Genomic DNA, 20483 nt, shown 5'->3' with positions numbered 1-20483 from the left:
AATTAATGGAGGACACAGGTGGCAATACCTTAATAATAATCGTAACTGCCTACTGGACTAGAAGAGCAGGTTAATCCATGTCTCCGGCCTGTGAGAGCAGAAGAAATGGCACCAATTAACCTGGTTCACCATGTTGTTTCACTCTTTGAACCCTGGATTAATAAACCCTAGATCAATAAACGTTGGGATCCATGGAAAAGGGGCTTTTATGGTAACAGAAACCGGTCTGACCTAGAAAGTCTCTTATCTCCATTCCTACACTGTATCACTGTCGTTGCATCTTTAAAGCAAAGCCTCCACTTCCAGAAAAAGTGACTGAATTCTTTCCTCCAGGGGTCTGAGAGCAACTATGAGGAGCTGAAGGAGGGAGCCAACGTCGCTTACCTGGATCTGAAGATGAGCCAGTGAGTGTTTTCAGCTTCCTAAAGATCATTACATCTATGGTCATAAACTGACCGTCTAGTTATTTATAACCAAACACCAACAGCAGGTGAAGGCATCTCTTCTTACAAGTTTATCTTCCTTTATTCAAACATTATATATTTCTTTTACCAAAAAGTTATGGGTTAGACTTTACCTTCCTGTTCTCCAAGTCAACTAGTAAAGCTATGAGATCAATATACAGAGAGAATATACGCAACGGTTGAAATAAGAATCATCGCACAGTAGTGTTGACTGTTACAGGTGTATAGTTGGAGAGCGAATTGTTGGCCGTTTCTCAATTCACGAGAACACGAGTACGGACTCGTTTCTCACCAAGTATGTTCTTAAGAAGAACTCTGGAAAGTATTGACTTGGGGAAAGCGGGAGCATGCAGTATAAATAAGGGTGAATTGGAACAGAAGCGTATTTGTGACGTCACCAAACACTCTGCTCGTCTGGAGCTGCATTTCTTATTATTTATTATTTTTATTAATCTCTAGATACAAATCAATTCTGACCTCATTTATTAGGGGGAATAATAATGAACATTTTGCCAAATAAAACAAAAAAAATCACCGGCAGAGCCAGCAGTGCTTCAAACACTGCTATGCAGAGAGAGGGCTGCTGCACCACTGGGAGAATTTGGAAATGCAACGGTTGGAACAGCCGCTTCCCTACAACTTTAAGAAACTGGAAACTATAGGAGCTGAAGGATTCTGTGACAAACAGGGAAAACTTTTAGTTATCTATTCGTTCCTCGTGAAATGTTTACTGTTTTGTTCTCTCTCTAGCCGAGGGTTTCCATTCTGACGGAAGCTACACTGCAGCTGCTGTGCTTCATTTAGGGGACGGATGAGTTTGAAGTTGTCGGATTATGATGTGATCTTAGCTGTAGGTTCATAGGGAAAGTGTCTTCAAAGGAAGGTTTAGACTTCAGAGGAACATCAAAGTATATCTGGTCCAACTTCTCTGAACATTAAAACATTACTGACATAAAAAAGTCTAATCAAGTAGGACAGAGAATCATGCAATAGTACACCCTGTTCGTTTATCAGCTAGTTTTAAAACCTCTTTTTAGGTTCTACACTCATTATAACTCATAACTGTAATTTATACTTTAATTCTCTTTGATGTAACAGTTTATAATGAAAATAGTTTCACTGTATTTCCTACAATCTCACACTTAAAGGAAAAAGAAGTTCCAACCAGTTAGTCCCATAGATATAGATGATGAGCCATTTTGCAGACTGGGTAACAAGCTGTTGACTTGTTCAGTAGGTTTGTTTGATTCAGAAATCCAGTCAGAGCTCTGTCCTGCTAGCTTCACTTGCTGCCTTTGCTGGCTGTCTGATGCTCCTGCATCTCTGGCCTCCCTTTGCACCTATAATATCCATCATTTACCTACTCTTCCTCTGACGATGATTTCCATGTGTGAATATACTCAGTATCTCAGGAGGCTGAACTATGTTGCTGCTGTTCTGAGCCCAGACTCTGCTCTGCCTTCTCTCAGGCTGGGCCTGGTGGTTCTGGCTGCAGCCTGGCATCCATCCGACACCCCCTGTCTGGCCTATTTCTGCCTGGTAACCATGCAGGAGACGGGAGAAGCCATCTCTGATCACTTTAACGTGGAAGTGACCAAGTACAGCTGTCCGTTCCAGGTCAGTGTCCGCCTCCTTCCTGCAGGCCTAAAGTCACGGTTCTGGATCTAATGTTTGAGTCTGGACACCTAATGGTGGACTGAACCGGTGCCAGAGGTTAAAGTGGACCTTCCACTATGGCTGCTGATAACTTATGGTTATTAATATATAGTCATTATAGCAAATACAGATTTTCATTGAATAATTGCTGTGAATTTCATGAAATAACTTATGAGTTCTTGTTTTGTTTAATCTTCTTTATTTATAAATCTTGAAATAAAAGCAAAGTTATGGATCCTTGAAAGTGGGAAGAAAGTTCCTCCAGCAGATATTTGTCAGGAATTGTGATTTGTTTTCTCTTTAAATAAAGTTTTTTTTTTTATCTGGACTGAATCAGAAATGTGTGTTTGGATGTGAAGGCAGGAGATTTCTGCCTCCCAGAGGACGGAGGCTCCTTCTGACTGTTCTCTGTTTCCTCAGAGTGAGGAGGACCTGCAGGACACACGCTTTCTGCTGCCCGATCCTCCAGGCACCACCGCCCTCCTGTACAACAGAGAGATGGTGTCTGCCTGCTCAACAGGCACCAGCAGGGCGGTGCTACCAGAGGAGAAAATCTGCTTCAACTCCCCAGGTAGGACTAACCGTTCAAGTCAATGATTCTTTCACTAAATGGGATTTTATCATCTATACAGTCCAGTAGATAACACTACCTTATTAGTAAACCATCATTTCAATGATGAATTAATAGTAGAATCTCAGTAGGTGAGTAATTGGGCCAAGTGTTGGTTTTTTATTATCACTTCATAAACAATGAGCCTGGTCTCTTCAGGAGATGTAATCCGCGGAGGAGGCTGCTGCTCCAACCTGCCAGTCTTCTTCTCCCAGAACAGCGGCCTGATAGCAGTGGTGGCCAGAGAGAGCGCATCCATCCTGCCGGAGACCATGGAGGACTCGCTGTGCTCCTCGCTGGCTGCAGCGCCCGAGGTAAAGCGGCCTGGCACCACCTGAATGTGTCTGAGTGACCTGAAGCACACTGATTCTACTTGGTTCAATGCTCCGTCAGAAGAGTTTAGATTCTGTTTGCTTTCTGGGTTAAAATCACCTCCATCTCTGGAACTATCAGCTCTGTTTTTCAGCCATACTTGTGAATCTGTGCTTTCTGTTGAAATTGGTTTCTTTCTCTTATTTATGTTCCATTTCCAGATTTCTGCCATGGAAACACCGGGCAGATCAGAACCCATCGCCCAGGAGGACAAAACCAAGCTGCTTAAGTCCGCCTTCCTGCTGTTCTGCCGGTATGTCAGCATGAAGCCTCCTTTTCATGAGCCGGATGTGGACTTTAGAGTGTGAAAATGTTAAATGTGAGGGAATTAAAAACATTCAACTGAAAGCCTTTTTAGATGCTGGGATCAGTCTGAGTCATTATAACCTCCTTCTTTTATGGTTAGAACTGTCTTCGTTTAATGTTAGGAACGGCGTCTTTTATTGTTAGAACTACCATCGTTTAAGGTTAGAACCACCTTCTTTTACAGTTAGAACCATCTTCTTTTACGGTTAGAACCGGCTTCTTTTACAGTTAGAATTGCATTCCTTTACGGTTAGACCCTCCTTAGTTTACATTTGGAACCTCCTTAGTTTATATTTGGAGCCTCCTTAGTTTACAAATGGAACCTCCTTAGTTTACATTTGGAACCTCCTTAGTTTACAAATGGAACCTCCTTAGTTTACATTTAAAACCTCCTTAGTTTACAAATGGAACCTCCTTAGTTTACATTTGTAACCTCCTTAGTTTACAAATGGAACCTCCTTGGTTTACATTTGGAACCTCCTTAGTTTACAAATAAAACCTCCTTGGTTTACATTTGGAACCTCCTTAGTTTATATTTGGAACCTCCTTAGTTTACCAATGGAACCTCCTTACTTTACAGTTTGAACCTCCTTACTTTACAGTTTGAACCTCCTTAGTTTACAAATGGAACCTCCTTACTTTACAGTTTGAACCTCCTTAGTTTACATTTGGAGCCTCCCTAGCTTACATTTGGAATCTCCTTAGTTTACAAATGGAACCTCCTTAGTTTACATTTGAAGCTTCCTTAGCTTACATTTGGAACCTCCTTAGTTTACAAATGGAGCCTCCTTAGTTTACATTTGGAACCTCCTTAGTTTACATTTGGAGCCTCCTCAGTTTACATTTGGAACCGCCTCAGTTTACATTTGGAACGTCCTTAGTTTACATTTGGAGCCTCCTTAGTTTACATTTGGAGCCTTCTTGGTTTACATTTGGAACCTCCTTAGTTTACATTTTGAACCTCCTTAGTTTACAAATGGAACCTCCTTGGTTTACATTTGGAACCTCCTTAGTTTACAAATGGAACCTCCTCAGTTTACATTTGGAGCCTCCTCAGTTTACATTTGGAACCTCCTCAGTTTACAAATGGAACCTCCTTAGTTTACAAATGGAACCTCCTTGGTTTACATTTGGAACCTCCTTGGTTTACATTTGGAACCTCCTTGGTTTACATTTGGAACCTCCTTAGTTTACATTTGGAACCTCCTTAGTTTACATTTGGAACCTCCTTAGTTTACAAATGGAACCTCCTTAGTTTACATTTGGAACCTCCTTAGTTTACATTTGGAACCTCCTTAGTTTACATTTGGAAACTCCTTAGTTTACCAATGGAACCTCCTTAGTTTACCAATGGATCTCCTTAGTTTACAAATGGCACCTCCCTAGTTTACAAATGGAATCTCCTTACTTTACAGTTTGAACCTCCTTAGTTTACAAATTGAACCTGCTTAGTATTTAAATGAAACCTCCTTAGTTTACATTTGGAACCTCCTTGGTTTACAAATGGAACCTCCTTACTTTACAAATGGAACCTCCTTATTTTACATTTAGAGCTTCCTTAGCTTACATTTGGAACCTCCTTAGCTTACATTTGGAACCTCCTTAGTTTACATTTGGAGCCTCCTTAGTTTACATTTGGAACCTCCTTAGTTTACATTTGTAACGTCCTTAGTTTACATTTGGAGCCTCCTTAGTTTACATTTGGAGCCTCCTTAGCTTACATTTGGAATCTCCTTAGTTTACAAATGGAACCTCCTTAGTTAACATTTGGAGCTTCCTTAGCTTACATTTGGAACCTCCTCAGTTTACAAATGGAACCTTGGAGCCTCCTTAGTTTACATTTGGAAACTCCTTAGTTTACCAATGGAACCTCCTTAGTTTACCAATGGATCTCCTTAGTTTACAAATGGCACCTCCCTAGTTTACAAATGGAATCTCCTTACTTTACAGTTTGAACCTCCTTAGTTTACAAATTGAACCTGCTTAGTATTTAAATGAAACCTCCTTAGTTTACATTTGGAACCTCCTTGGTTTACAAATGGAACCTCCTTACTTTACAAATGGAACCTCCTTAGTTTACATTTAGAGCTTCCTTAGCTTACATTTGGAACCTCCTTAGCTTACATTTGGAACCTCCTTAGTTTACATTTGGAGCCTCCTTAGTTTACATTTGTAACGTCCTTAGTTTACATTTGGAACCTCCTTAGTTTATATTTGGAACCTCCTTAGTTTACCAATGGACCCTCCTTACTTTACAGTTTGAACCTCCTTACTTTACAGTTTGAACCTCCTTAGTTTACAAATGGAACCTCCTTACTTTACAGTTTGAACCTCCTTAGTTTACATTTGGAGCCTCCTTAGCTTACATTTGGAATCTCCTTAGTTTACAAATGGAACCTCCTTAGTTTACATTTGAAGCTTCCTTAGCTTACATTTGGAACCTCCTCAGTTTACTAATGGAACCTCTTAGTTTACATTTGGAGCTTCCTTAGCTTACATTTGGAACCTCCTTAGTTTACAAATGGAGCCTCCTTAGTTTACATTTGGAACCTCCTTAGTTTACATTTGGAGCCTCCTCAGTTTACATTTGGAACCTCCTCAGTTTACATTTGGAACGTCCTTAGTTTACATTTGGAGCATCCTTAGTTTACATTTGGAGCCTTCTTGGTTTACATTTGGAACCTCCTTAGTTTACATCTTGAACCACCTTAGTTTACAAATGGAACCTCCTTGGTTTACATTTGGAACCTCCTTAGTTTACAAATGGAACCTCCTAAGTTTACAAATGGAACCTCCTTGGTTTACATTTGGAACCTCCTTGGTTTACATTTGGAGCCTCCTCAGTTTACATTTGGAACCTCCTCAGTTTACATTTGGAGCCTCCTCAGTTTACATTTGGAACCTCCTCAGTTTACCAATGGAACCTCCTTAGTTTACCAATGGATCTCCTTAGTTTACAAATGGCACCTCCCTAGTTTACAAATGGAATCTCCTTACTTTACAGTTTGAACCTCCTTAGTTTACAAATTGAACCTGCTTAGTATTTAAATGAAACCTCCTTAGTTTACATTTGGAACCTCCTTGGTTTACAAATGGAACCTCCTTATTTTACATTTAGAGCTTCCTTAGCTTACATTTGGAACCTCCTTAGCTTACATTTGGAACCTCCTTAGTTTACATTTGGAGCCTCCTTAGTTTACATTTGGAACCTCCTTAGTTTACATTTGTAACGTCCTTAGTTTACATTTGGAGCCTCCTTAGTTTACATTTGGAGCCTCCTTAGCTTACATTTGGAATCTCCTTAGTTTACAAATGGAACCTCCTTAGTTAACATTTGGAGCTTCCTTAGATTACATTTGGAACCTCCTCAGTTTACAAATGGAACCTTGGAGCCTCCTTAGTTTACATTTGGAAACTCCTTAGTTTACCAATGGAACCTCCTTAGTTTACCAATGGATCTCCTTAGTTTACAAATGGCACCTCCCTAGTTTACAAATGGAATCTCCTTACTTTACAGTTTGAACCTCCTTAGTTTACAAATTGAACCTGCTTAGTATTTAAATGAAACCTCCTTAGTTTACATTTGGAACCTCCTTGGTTTACAAATGGAACCTCCTTACTTTACAAATGGAACCTCCTTAGTTTACATTTAGAGCTTCCTTAGCTTACATTTGGAACCTCCTTAGCTTACATTTGGAACCTCCTTAGTTTACATTTGGAGCCTCCTTAGTTTACATTTGGAACCTCCTTAGTTTACATTTGTAACGTCCTTAGTTTACATTTGGAGCCTCCTTAGTTTACATTTGGAGCCTCCTTAGCTTACATTTGGAATCTCCTTAGTTTACAAATGGAACCTCCTTAGTTAACATTTGGAGCTTCCTTAGCTTACATTTGGAACCTCCTCAGTTTACAAATGGAACCTTGGAGCCTCCTTAGTTTACATTTGGAGCCTCTTTAGTTTACATTTGGAGCCTCTTTAGTTTACATTTGGAGCCTCCTTAGTTTACATTTGGAGCCTCCTCAGTTTACAGTTTGAACGTCCTTAGTTTACATTTGGAGCCTCCTTAGCTTACATTTGGAATCTCCTTAGTTTACAAATGGAACCTCCTTAGTTTACATTTGAAGCTTCCTTAGCTTACATTTGGAACCTCCTCAGTTTACTAATGGAACCTCTTAGTTTACATTTGGAGCTTCCTTAGCTTACATTTGGAACCTCCTTAGTTTACAAATGGAGCCTCCTTAGTTTACATTTGGAACCTCCTTAGTTTACATTTGGAGCCTCCTCAGTTTACATTTGGAACCTCCTCAGTTTACATTTGGAACGTCCTTAGTTTACATTTGGAGCATCCTTAGTTTACATTTGGAGCCTTCTTGGTTTACATTTGGAACCTCCTTAGTTTACATCTTGAACCACCTTAGTTTACAAATGGAACCTCCTTGGTTTACATTTGGAACCTCCTTAGTTTACAAATGGAACCTCCTAAGTTTACAAATGGAACCTCCTTGGTTTACATTTGGAACCTCCTTGGTTTACATTTGGAGCCTCCTCAGTTTACATTTGGAACCTCCTCAGTTTACATTTGGAGCCTCCTCAGTTTACATTTGGAACCTCCTCAGTTTACCAATGGAACCTCCTTAGTTTACCAATGGATCTCCTTAGTTTACAAATGGCACCTCCCTAGTTTACAAATGGAATCTCCTTACTTTACAGTTTGAACCTCCTTAGTTTACAAATTGAACCTGCTTAGTATTTAAATGAAACCTCCTTAGTTTACATTTGGAACCTCCTTGGTTTACAAATGGAACCTCCTTATTTTACATTTAGAGCTTCCTTAGCTTACATTTGGAACCTCCTTAGCTTACATTTGGAACCTCCTTAGTTTACATTTGGAGCCTCCTTAGTTTACATTTGGAACCTCCTTAGTTTACATTTGTAACGTCCTTAGTTTACATTTGGAGCCTCCTTAGTTTACATTTGGAGCCTCCTTAGCTTACATTTGGAATCTCCTTAGTTTACAAATGGAACCTCCTTAGTTAACATTTGGAGCTTCCTTAGATTACATTTGGAACCTCCTCAGTTTACAAATGGAACCTTGGAGCCTCCTTAGTTTACATTTGGAAACTCCTTAGTTTACCAATGGAACCTCCTTAGTTTACCAATGGATCTCCTTAGTTTACAAATGGCACCTCCCTAGTTTACAAATGGAATCTCCTTACTTTACAGTTTGAACCTCCTTAGTTTACAAATTGAACCTGCTTAGTATTTAAATGAAACCTCCTTAGTTTACATTTGGAACCTCCTTGGTTTACAAATGGAACCTCCTTACTTTACAAATGGAACCTCCTTAGTTTACATTTAGAGCTTCCTTAGCTTACATTTGGAACCTCCTTAGCTTACATTTGGAACCTCCTTAGTTTACATTTGGAGCCTCCTTAGTTTACATTTGGAACCTCCTTAGTTTACATTTGTAACGTCCTTAGTTTACATTTGGAGCCTCCTTAGTTTACATTTGGAGCCTCCTTAGCTTACATTTGGAATCTCCTTAGTTTACAAATGGAACCTCCTTAGTTAACATTTGGAGCTTCCTTAGCTTACATTTGGAACCTCCTCAGTTTACAAATGGAACCTTGGAGCCTCCTTAGTTTACATTTGGAGCCTCTTTAGTTTACATTTGGAGCCTCTTTAGTTTACATTTGGAGCCTCCTTAGTTTACATTTGGAGCCTCCTCAGTTTACATTTCGAACGTCCTTAGTTTACATTTGGAGCCTCCTTAGTTTACATTTGGAGCCTCCTTAGTTTACATTTGGAGCCTCCTTAGTTTACATTTGGAACCTCCTTAGTTTACATTTGGAACCTCCTTGGTTTACATTTGGAACCTCCTTAGTTTACATTTGGAACCTCCTTAGTTGACAAATGGAACCTCCTTGGTTTACATTTGGAACCTCCTTAGTTTACAAATGGAACCCCCTCTTGTTTATATTTGGAACCTCCTTGGTTTACATTTGGAACCTCCTTAGTTTACAAATGGAACCTTCTTAGTTTACATTTGGAGCCTCCTTAGTTTACATTTGGAACCTCCTAAGCTTACATTTGGAGCTTCCTTAGCTTACATTTGGAACCTCCTTAGTTTACATTTGGAACATCCTTAGTTTACATTTGGAGCCTCCTTAGTTTACATTTGGAGCCTCCTTTGTTTATGGTTTAAACCTCCTTCCTCCTCAGGAATGATTTGGTCGGGGCTCAGACCGTCACAGATGAACTGTTTCCTCCTGATGGTGATGGAGAGGAAGGAGCAGAGCTCGACAGCGCTGTTGTCCAAATCAACCTCGACCTGGTGGACGATTACCCGGCGTCAGACCCCCGCTGGGCCGAGTCGGTCCCTGGTGGTGAGGAGTGGTGATGAGCTTCTATACTGAATCCCAGTTAAACAGCTGATTATAATGAAAACCATGAGCTGAAGATTTAGGGTTGCTGTAGTTCTGTACTTTCCTATTATCTCTTGGTCATGAAACAGTCAGACATCATGTCACCAGGCCACTGATTTGGACTCTTTTTGATTTTCTTGGTCTTTTCAGAAAGCGCTGGTTTTCCTCTCACATCCCTCATCATCCTCCACCAGCTGGAAGACAAGATGAAGGCTCACTGCTACTTCATGGACTTCCTGCTCCAGGTATTCTCCTCATCCTCCATGCCAGATTTTCATCCTTAGCCTGGGTTCCCAGGTGTACCTGAAATCCTTGGAAGTTCTGAAAGAAAACTAGTTCTTGTGTGAAATCTGACATGTTGGTGAAAGCTCACAGCTGATTGGTTCCGTTGGTTTGGTCCTGTGTTTCCTCTTTGTGGGATCCACCGTTGTGTTCGAACTTCTCACTGCTAAACTGTCAACGAGTCCTTCAGACTGTGGACGACGTCCAGCTTTGTCCCTCATCTGTTTTGGGTTTTTTGAAGCTTGTGGTTTATGTTGCAGTTCAGAGATTTTACTTATTATTTTCCCCAAAGCGGATTTGTTTAACTTTTTATTCCTGTCAGACTGCGTAGGTCTGACCCGGTAGATTAGAGATCCACCTCGGTTTGAGTCACTCTAGCTCTGTACCATAGAACCATGTGAGTCTGAGAAATTCAGTGAGCTCTAAGTAGAACAACCTCAGAGACCTGATTTGCTGCTCTATGATTTTACATTTCCTCATTTTCTGGTTTGTTCTGGTCTCTACAGTAAAATCTCTGGACCAGGAAGCTTTAAAAAATTTAAAAATAAAGCCTAGCTGGTTAGTTCAGATTAAGATCAGCAGAAATTACGTACAAAATAGTGAAATTGTTCTGCTCTAATAAAATCTGTATCAGAAGCTGGGTTTTTAGAAGAATGGAACCTGTTATGTCCTCCATCTTTTAGTGGGATTAGTAATCTGGTTAAAAAAAACGGCTAAAGCCTTCAATGAGTTTGGATTAAACGTTTACAGAAGAAGAAATGATGAAAGTCTAGTGTGTGATGTTCTGCTCTCCATCAGATGGGTCTGCTGGACCGGCTCAGCCAGGTGACGGTCAGGTCGTCTCCCATGGCGACGCGCCTGCTGCTGTGCGAGCACGCCGAGAAGCTGCAGGCGGCTATGGTGCTGAAGACCCACCACAACAAACATCCTGAGCTGGTGAACCGGGCCATCGGCGTGGCGCTGCAGAGGAGCAGCACCTCCGTGCCGCCCAGCCTCACAGCAGCAGACGTCTTCTTCAGGGAGGTGCGTTTCCAGAGGTCGCCGTCGACCCGCCTGGCAGCGGGACGCTGTTTAACCGCCTGCCGCTGCTCTCACAGGTGTCCCAGATCTCCCTGCTGTTTGACTGCCTGATTGAGGAGGAGATGCGGATTCTGAAGGAGAACGCCGTGGACTCAGTGCAGTGGGCCGACACGGTCAAGACGGTGAACACCATTCTAAAGGTAAACCCTCCGGTTTACTCCCCGATAGATGGAGAACAGAGACTCCATCCTGAAGGTGGGTGAGGTGTGAAGGCATGTGCTCTGTGTGCAGGACATGCTGCAGGCTGCAGGGCAGTACAGAGAAACCAAAGCCTCCATGTACAGAGCTGCAGAAAACGCCGCTGCAGAGCCTGAATACATCCCATGGACAGGTAATAAAGCAGCCGCTGCAGGAACCACAGCATCTCTGATTTAAATACAAGAATCTTACCCCCACCACCTCTTCTGTCCTGCAGCGTCCGGAGGTGTAGGAGGCGTCCGCACTGTCATTTCCCACCAACACGACATCATCCTGCGCTCTGTCTACCCGCACGCTGACTCCAAATTACGCAGCAACGTCTGTGAGCAGCTGGTGGCGCTGCTGGACATCTACCTGGGCGGCTACGTGGCCCAGCTGTCCTCCCTGCAGAAGCAGGGGACCCAACAGGAGCGCTACGACAACCTGGAGATGGAGTACAGCCAGCGGCGCTCAGAGCTGCTCAGCCCCCTCTGTAAGTGGAGGAAGGTGACCTCAGTGACCTCTGGCACCATAAGCAGCTTTTCATTTACTGCGGGCTAACTTTCTTTAAGCACTGTGGGACACTGCAGTGACTCAGATATAAAACAAAGTCATAGTAGAACCTCTAGATGCATCAGAATATGGCAGCTTCTCTGCATCAGTTACTGTCCTACTAATTTAATTAGGATAAAATAATATTCTTTCGAGCACAAAAAATTAGGACATTGTACAATTTGCTCTTGTTTTGATTTTGGATCTGTTTGTTTGGTAGACTGAGGAGAAGAGACGCTGGATCCAGATCAATATGGGTTTTAAGGATTTTCCTAGTCTCCCCATCTGCTGGTTATTGGTTAATGAATGTTGGTTTATATTGAGGAATATACAACATCTGTTACATTAAAGTCATTTTTATCATGTAGCAGAGGAAAGTAAAGCAACATTAGACTGAGCTGCTGAGTTGGAGCTGTTCTGAAAATAGCACCATTAAGGCCTTCATATCAGATTATTGAAAATAATCTGAAAATAATAATTTAAGCTCTGGGTGCTTGAAGTTTATCCTTTAGAAAGGGGTCAGCCCTACGGGCTAAATCATTTACTACATCCCCCAGAATGCTGTGCGATTCTAGATCAGAGTTCAACATATTTTCTATTCAGTTTATTTCTATAGTGCAGATTAATCTCTGCTGTCCTGATGTGTTTTTATTCTACCTGCCAGTTCTAGGATCTGAAAGTGTTCCCTCATGCAGCGTTGTTCTATGAGACGTTGTTCTGCTGTGCTGGGACGGGTCCAGTCTAGAGCTGTGTTCTGTGTGTTGCAGTGGAGCTGGGTCAGTACCAGTGGGTGGCTGCGCTGGCTGAGAAGTACTGCGACTTCGACATCCTGGTTCAGATGTGTGAGCAAACGGACAACCAGAGCCGCCTGCAGCACTACATGGCCAAGTTTGCAGACCAGGTAGAACCTTCCAGAACCAGCTGCTTTGTTTAACATGGAAACGGGTCATTTAGGTTAAACTTCACCACATGCTGTGAGGCTCCTGTTTATCCCTGCAGCTTAGATCCAGTTCCTCCATCTGGGTAGCTAATGTTTATTTTGCAAATGGAATAATCTGCCGATTATTATTCGACTGATAATCAGAAAAGGTTCCTTAAAGAACTTAATTCATTACCAAATTAAACGGATAAAACTAAAACGGATACTTTTCCACTTGAGAAGCTCTGGATAGAGCAGATTGATAGATGTAAACATTTTTATCTTAAAAGCAAAATGTATATATATTATTATCTTGGTATAATTGCTTGTAAGTGGGTCGCTCTGTCAGTTAAAGACATGTTTTAGATTCTCTAAACTCTAAACTCTCTAAACAATTAATTGATTATTAAATTAGTTGACGACTGTTTCAATAATAGTTTAATCCTATTAATTGGTTCAGCCCTAATCAGGTGGATGATTTCTGTTCAAATCAGGTGTTTATAGCAGCATCTGTTCTCCAACACTGAGCTTCCCAAACATTTCAGCCTCTGATCCTGAAAATAATAATGGAATGGACTGAGGAACCGAAAAACAAATATAAATTTATTTAGAAATTCATTCATTTTAGGGCTGAAACAATCAGATTAATCGATTATTGAAATAATTGTCAACTAATTTAGTAATCGATTAATCAATAACTGGATCATAGAGACTCTAAAACATGCGTTTAGCTGACAGAGCGACCCACTTAGAGCAGGAATTATATCTAAATTGTAAAGTAATATGTAGAAAGTTTGCATTTAAAATAAACATTTTTTTTGTCTGTCAGTATTCTCCCTCCAGAACTCCTCAAGTGGAAATGTTTAGTTTTATCTGGTTTCATTTGATGAAAACTGTTATTTAAGTAACCTTTGGTTATCTGATTATTAATCTAAAAAATAATCGACAGATTAATTGATTTGCAATATAACCTTTAGCTGTAGCCCTAGATTATTTATTTTCATGGGAATTAAATTTAATTTATCTGATATTTTAGTGCTTCATCACAATGACCGTGACAATTGTCCCGCGTCCCCTCAGGGGGCCCCTGCCCCCTCCCTGCTCTAACGTATCCTGGGTTAACCTGAACCTTTGTGGGATGGAACAGCAGAGGGTCTCCTCTGTTTCCTGAAAATAATCCATCAGTGTCCAGGTTTCCAGGCAGCCTGGAAAATCATTACATTTAATTCCACAATTTTCCAGACCTGGAAATTTTGAAGCAGAAATAGAGAATTAAAAACTGTTTTTGTGGACTTGGCCCTTCATTAGGATTTAATTATACTTCCTTCATTAAGTCCTGTAGGAACTCATCTCTGCTTTCTTGAACCAGTTGGAGGCGTTGATCTCTGTGGGCAGGAAGAATCCTCTGTAGCTGTCTGTGTTGCAGAGGTCCCAGAGAATCAATCAATCTTTCTTTCTTTCTGTCTTTTTGTCTCTTTCTTTCATTCTTTCTATCTCTCTGTCTCTGTCCCTCTGTCTGTGTTTCCTTTCACCCTCTGGGTTCATTCGGTACTGCCTAAAATCCCGCCTCCTGAACACATCTGTCCAATAAATAAGCATTAAATCTTTAGTAGTGATGTCATCCCAGAGTTCTCTGCTCTGTTACTCGGACAAGTAACAAACCTCTTCATCGTCCCGTTTGTGTCCGACTTTCTTCCCTGCTAGAACTTTGCTGACTTCCTGTTCCGTTGGTACATGGAGAAAGGAAAGAGGGGGAAGCTGCTGTCCCAGCCCGCCGCGCAGCACCAGCAGCTGGCCAACTTCCTGCAGTCCCACCAACACCTGAGCTGGCTGCATCACATCTACGTCAACGACTACCAGAACGTACGCAGCACACAGTCTGCACCGATGGGACGGGTTCCTAACAGGGAGGGATGATGATAACAAAGCCAGAAAAAAAAACGCAGCAACAACAGAAAATAAAGATACATTTAATTTTCTGATTTCTTCTCTGAAACCATGAGGAGGAAAAGTAGTGGTTAAATGGCTTCAGGAACTACTTGTTTAAAATGTTTATTTAATGTAATTATAGTACATAGTATATCAGTATTAATATTGGTATCAGCTGGTGATACAATTTTTAAACATGTTGGTATCAAAGTAAAACAGCTGATATTAAAAATCCTGTTTTATTTGCATCTTGTAGCTGTTTGTGTTCCTGATCTGAAGATCTTCTCAGTCCTCATAAAGCTGCATCCTGTGTGTGTTCACTGCAGGCCCACAGGACCCTCTACAGCCAAGCTAACAAAGAGACACGTTACTTTGTGAAGAAGAAGACGCTGCTGGCTCTCAGTAAGCTGACTGCTCTGGCCTCAGACCTGCAACAGGATGAGCTCAACAAACAGGTGGACGGTAAATATCTGCTCCCCTCAGAGCTGAGTCTGTGGATTTAGTCCCGCTGTTCTATCAGATCAGCAGAGCCATAGCCAATACACATTTATCCCTTTAGTTAATCCAAGTGTATCCTTTCATTTTGTATGAAAAATGGGCTTTAAACTACCTCGACGGGCGTTCATCCCTTTAGTCATGTTCAAAAAAAAACAATTTAATTATTTAGTTTTTGGTGTTTTTTGAAGCATATGGTGATCTGAACTTTTTTGTACACGATTAAAGGGATACACTCCGGTTGATGTATACATTACAACTAGTCAAACTAGGGAGTACCAATATGGTGGCTGGTGGATTTACTTCAACCCTGTACTACCAACAGGCTATCAGCAATGCAGTGAATAAATAGAGATCAGTGGGTCTACTCCCCAATCAGTGAGCATTTTTCTTCTCCTCTTCGGGAGCTGCTAGGAACAGAGCTGATTGGGTAGAAATGTGACCTAACCTGAATGCTGTTCACTGATTGGATGAGGAGAAAGGAGGAGGAAGGGCAGAAGTTCAACTGAGTCATCAATATTAAGGCCTTCCATTAATGGAGGAGGTCTCACTCAATGTAACTCAGGTCACTCTAACATGACAAAGGTGGTTTAGACTCAGAAAAAGCAATCTGTTAGGGGCCCGATACGGGGCCGTGAGCTCCTCCAGATGCTTCAAGCTTGAAGCAGGGGCAGCGTTATGTCGAGTTATAGAAGATGGTGTCAGCGTATCAGTGTTTAGTTCTTAGAGGTTCTGGATGTGACCTAAGCATGCTGTGGTCCGTCTGAGGGAGAGACTGAACCCACTCTGGAGGATATTTCCTATGGTTAACATTCAAAGACAGTGATGGAGCAGTTCTTAGACTCTAACTGATGGCCTCACTACTCTGCCTGGTCTAGATATCGTGGAGCAGGAGCGCTTCCTGCTGCACCAGGAGACTCTGCCCAGGCGCCTCCTGGAGGAGAAACAGCAGAACCCAGACTCCATGCCTCTGCTCAGCGCCCACAACCTCATCCAGGTGAAAACTGATCCACAAACCATCAGTCTGTCTTTGGATCAATCCAGGAAACACTGTGGGAGCAGTTCTGCTAATTTAGTATAATCTGATTGGTGCTTAATATGAGGAGAGCAGAGCAGGTTCAGCAGGACAGGATAATAACCGGTGATGCTTCCTTTCCTCCAGCTCTACATCTGTGACGACAACAGGCAGGCCAACGAGTATGACTTCAAAAAAGCTCTGGACCTGCTGGAGTACATCGATGAGGTAACTTCCTGTTTCTGTCCCACCTGTGAGGACGGATTGGATGGAGCGCTCGTTAAAGATTCACTGTTATTGTTTCAGGAGGATTCAGTGGACATCGATTCTCTGAAGTGTGAAATCCTGAGCAAAGCCCTCAGGAGAGACGAGTAAGATTCCTACTGCGATTACAGACATGGCAATAAATGATTAGATCAGCAGTAGCAGAGGCAGATTTAGGAAATGTGGGGCCCTAGGCAAAGACAGGCAGGACGCCCTCTGAACTGAGAAGAGAACACAAAAAACACCCATTATACAGATAGAGCAATGTTAATAGAATAGACATCCATTATCTGTTCTAGGTTGTGTCCCTCTCTTCTTGTCCCTTTTCTTCTTGTTTTCCTCTCTATGTTTTGTACTCAGCTGACTTTTCATGCTGTCTCTAAAGGAATTAAAGATTTTTTCCAAGCACTAAGCTCACTTAGCTGATTGCTCCTTCCTGTGTTTCCAAAAAGGCCAAAGTAAATAACCCAGTCCTTCTTTTCACTGTAGACAAGCCATGATCTGCTTATCTGTTCTCCATTTTCCATTTGGATTAAAGAGACACATTTAATATTATCAGCGTTCAGACGGCAACAAAAGTATTTTTATCAAAACCACAACTAATACGCACAAATAAGTAATAGTTGTACTAACCATACATGTAAAACGAGTTTTATGTGGCCCCCAGGAGCTTGGGGCCCTAAGCAACTGCCTAGTGTTGCCTAATGATAAATCCCCTCCCATTAAGTAGATTGCCTACTGGTCAGAGACTTCCTTGATTGCTTATCTAGATTATGTCCTCTTAGCACATTATTTTCTTTAGATTGCTACCTTTTAATTCTACTTTAGTAGAAATATTTAGCACTGGGTTCAACAAGCAGACACAAACAGCTGTGGTGCCATCTGCTGGCAGCATTGCAGAACTACCAGACTGGCACCTGAGTAGAGGCTGAAGCGACGGCCCTTTGGTCAGAGCGTTTAATAAAGTAAAGAGGTTCATGTTGGTGACGGTGATTCATTAACACATACAGAACACAGGAGAAGGAAGGCATATCTTTACCCTGTAATGCTGAGGGAATCATTTATACGCTGTGTTTCAGACATCATCAGAGAGATCTGTTTTTATTTTAAACTTGATTTAAACAAACAAAAATGAAGTAAACCTGAAACGGATAATAAAATGCACAGAAATGCCTGATGTATCACAGACAGGCTTTTGGTTAGGAATATTTAATGGGGTAGACACCTTGGTTTCTCACATCTTTAGGGCGGAGTAGTACAGTAGGCGGTTCAGCGGGTATCCTCCACACTATTTCCTGCATTTTGCATCAGAATGCAGCTATTTTTTTGTCTTTGTTCCATCACTACTTTTATTCTGCTTATGGGAAGCATGTATGATTGCCTAGAGGTGGAAATCTCATTAAGAAGACATAACATCATTTTTAGCTACAGTATTAATTTAAAAAATCAGAAAGTGTGACTTAAACTTAATAGATTGCTGCACATACATTAGGGCTGCAACCAACAATTATTTTGCAAATGGATGAATCTGTTGATTATTTTTTCGATTAATAATCAGATGGTCAAAGGTTCCTTAGAGAAGACTTTTCCAAAATGAAACCAGGTGAAACTAAGACTTTTCCTCTTGTGGGGTTCTGGGTAGAGCAGATTCACAGATGGAAAAATAACATTTTTTTATCTTAAATGCAAAATGTTAATATATTTTTTTACCATCTTGATATAATTCCTGCTCTTAGTGGGTCGCTCTCTCAGCTAAAGGCACGTTTTATAGTCTCTATTCTCCAGTTAACGATTAATTGATTACTAAATTAATTGACGATTATTTCAATAATTGATTATCTACGATTAATCTGATAAATTGTTTCAGCCCTAATATACAAGGAGAACAATGACAACTCTAGAACAGTCTACAAATACTACAACAAACCAACAGAGGAAGTGCAGGCAGGACTACTTTGATTTCTGAGGATCTACTCTGTTAAGAATACGGCTGACATTGAAACTAATCCGAAATTAGATTTTCATGTATCTAAGTACATTTTTTAAATGAAAGCTGATGTGATACATCAACAGGTGTGTTGCACTGAAGAGCAGTTATACCATCTGTAAATGTCCAAAGAGCAAAATAAGCTGTTATATATAAACGTTATCCTTTTTTGGAAATAAAGACTACCATGAAAGAATCGCGCCATTTGCTATGGATTTATTGCTGATCACTGTTAGCTGTTGTTTTTGCCCCCATTCCATGGATAGCCTTGTCCCAAAAACCCTCCAGAATAATCCTATAGTTATAAAGCTTTCATAAACCTTTCAAAGCTACAAGCTTACCTGCTTGCAAACAGCACAGCATGTTTGTTCCTGCTGATGAAGTTGTCCGTAGGGACGTTAGATCTTCCACCATAATCCAGGGAATATTCCGTATCAAAGCCGTTCATCCCTAAAACAGGGCGTTCACTTTCTAATATTTTTATTAAAGGGTGTACAGTGTACGCCCATATCCTAGCTAAACGCCAAGTTATATCCAAATTAACATTCAGCTTAGTTTATCCGAATTTAATAAATCCATGGATCCAACATCTTGTATTGTCATTTATTTGGTCCAGGCTCTACAGGGTTTAAGGAAGCTGATAATAAAATCCCACTTTGCTTCTTCTGCTTCCTGGTTATGGTGAAGATCTGACATGTTTTAAAACTGGGGATGTTTTCGTTTCTGTTGTTTCCCTGTGAATTATTGACCGCTATCATCATTCATGTGACTTAACTGCTGCCTGTTTCCAGCTGGTCCTCTGCTGACGGGAACGACGACCCCCTGGAAGCGGCTAAAGACAGCATCTTTGTCAAGATCCTCCTCAAACTCATCCAAGAAGGTCAGACACCTTATAAATAGATCAAACCTTTCAGACGTAAGGATCCTATTAAAGCTCTGAATGTGTGCCGATATCTGAGATAATTCAGGAAACACTCAACAGGGGGTCTGTTACCCCTAGGGGGTCCATTGAGGTACTGTATGGGGGTCATGAAACTTTTGGTTGATTAGACTTTTTTTTTTTCTATTCCCCCCTGCAATTTTTTCTACTAATTGAAATGTCTTTAAATCACATTAACATGAATTCAACACACTGTAATAAACAGATAAATGGAGGCAGAAGATGTCTTTCAGTCATCAATGCACACATTCAGCGACACACAGGAGATCTTTGAAGCTGGGCACCGTTTCATTCACAACACCTGTCCCATCAAGCAGGAATCAGAAATACTTTAATAATCCCAGGATATATATATATATATATATATATATATATATATATATATATAAATATAAATTAGGGGTCCCCACTCCAACTGGCCATCAGTTTGCGGGACCTTGGGCTGGAAAACGTTGAAGCCCATGGCCCTGCTCTAAAGCTCCAGGTTTTGTGGGTTAGATGAGTTTATTATTTTATTTTTAAAAACATCACATAGGCATGTATTTGACATTAAATCTACATGTTGAGTCTATGATCAGAATGCCTGGGATGAAAGTGTATCTATGCTGCAGATGTCTGGGTGCAGGAATCAGCAGTGAGTTCTCGTTCTCTGTGTTTTCCAGGTGTTCCTCTGCAGACCTACCTGCCCGACGTCAAAGAGCTGCTGGAACACGAGGAGTTGAGCACTTTGAAATCAAAGCCCTGCTTTGAATTTGTCCTTCGAGCGAACTATGAACATTACCTGCAGGCTCAGATGTGATTCTGCCTCTCCTCACAGCTGCCTGTTTGTTCTCCTGTTTGCGTTTTCAGCCCTTTTCCTTTGAGTTTTTCTGTTTTTCTAAATAAAATCGATCATTTTGAACTCGGAGTGACATGTTTGTACAAACACGAAGTAGAAGCTTTTATTTCTTAGTTGAGGCGTTATTCTGTGATAATCTGTCAACATTTGGAGAAAATCATCTTTTTACTC

The 20483-nt window shown here is 41.0% G+C and overlaps 1 protein-coding gene across 2 annotated transcripts in view; it reads left to right on the top strand.

Annotated features, from left to right (window-relative positions):
• Nucleotides 1-20345, top strand: part of nup133 (nucleoporin 133) — a 29686-nt gene extending 9341 nt beyond the window's left edge. Inside the window, exons 7-25 of one of the 2 annotated variants that reach the window (XM_038304860.1) lie at nucleotides 334-404; nucleotides 1934-2081; nucleotides 2541-2691; nucleotides 2890-3044; nucleotides 3264-3355; nucleotides 9632-9795; nucleotides 9985-10079; nucleotides 10915-11139; nucleotides 11214-11336; nucleotides 11428-11527; nucleotides 11612-11866; nucleotides 12693-12826; nucleotides 14549-14707; nucleotides 15100-15235; nucleotides 16147-16265; nucleotides 16431-16511; nucleotides 16590-16654; nucleotides 19326-19414; nucleotides 20137-20345. In XM_038304860.1, coding sequence (XP_038160788.1) covers nucleotides 334-404; nucleotides 1934-2081; nucleotides 2541-2691; nucleotides 2890-3044; nucleotides 3264-3355; nucleotides 9632-9795; nucleotides 9985-10079; nucleotides 10915-11139; nucleotides 11214-11336; nucleotides 11428-11527; nucleotides 11612-11866; nucleotides 12693-12826; nucleotides 14549-14707; nucleotides 15100-15235; nucleotides 16147-16265; nucleotides 16431-16511; nucleotides 16590-16654; nucleotides 19326-19414; nucleotides 20137-20273 — 2499 coding nt within the window. In that variant the 3' untranslated portion in view covers nucleotides 20274-20345. Of the gene's footprint in view, nucleotides 1-333; nucleotides 405-1933; nucleotides 2082-2540; nucleotides 2692-2889; nucleotides 3045-3263; nucleotides 3356-9631; nucleotides 9796-9984; nucleotides 10080-10914; nucleotides 11140-11213; nucleotides 11337-11427; nucleotides 11528-11611; nucleotides 11867-12692; nucleotides 12827-14548; nucleotides 14708-15099; nucleotides 15236-16146; nucleotides 16266-16430; nucleotides 16655-19325; nucleotides 19415-20136 lie in introns of both variants that reach the window. The other variant, XM_038304859.1, reaches the window with a different exon arrangement.
• Nucleotides 20346-20483: the final 138 nt, after the last annotated feature.

This window comes from Cyprinodon tularosa, unplaced genomic scaffold (assembly GCF_016077235.1).
Source record: "Cyprinodon tularosa strain WSP-4 unplaced genomic scaffold, ASM1607723v1 ctg544, whole genome shotgun sequence".
Taxonomy (NCBI): Eukaryota; Metazoa; Chordata; class Actinopteri; order Cyprinodontiformes; family Cyprinodontidae; genus Cyprinodon; species Cyprinodon tularosa.
Note: the sequence above shows the minus strand (reverse complement) of the source record. Positions and strands in the feature narration are given on the sequence as shown.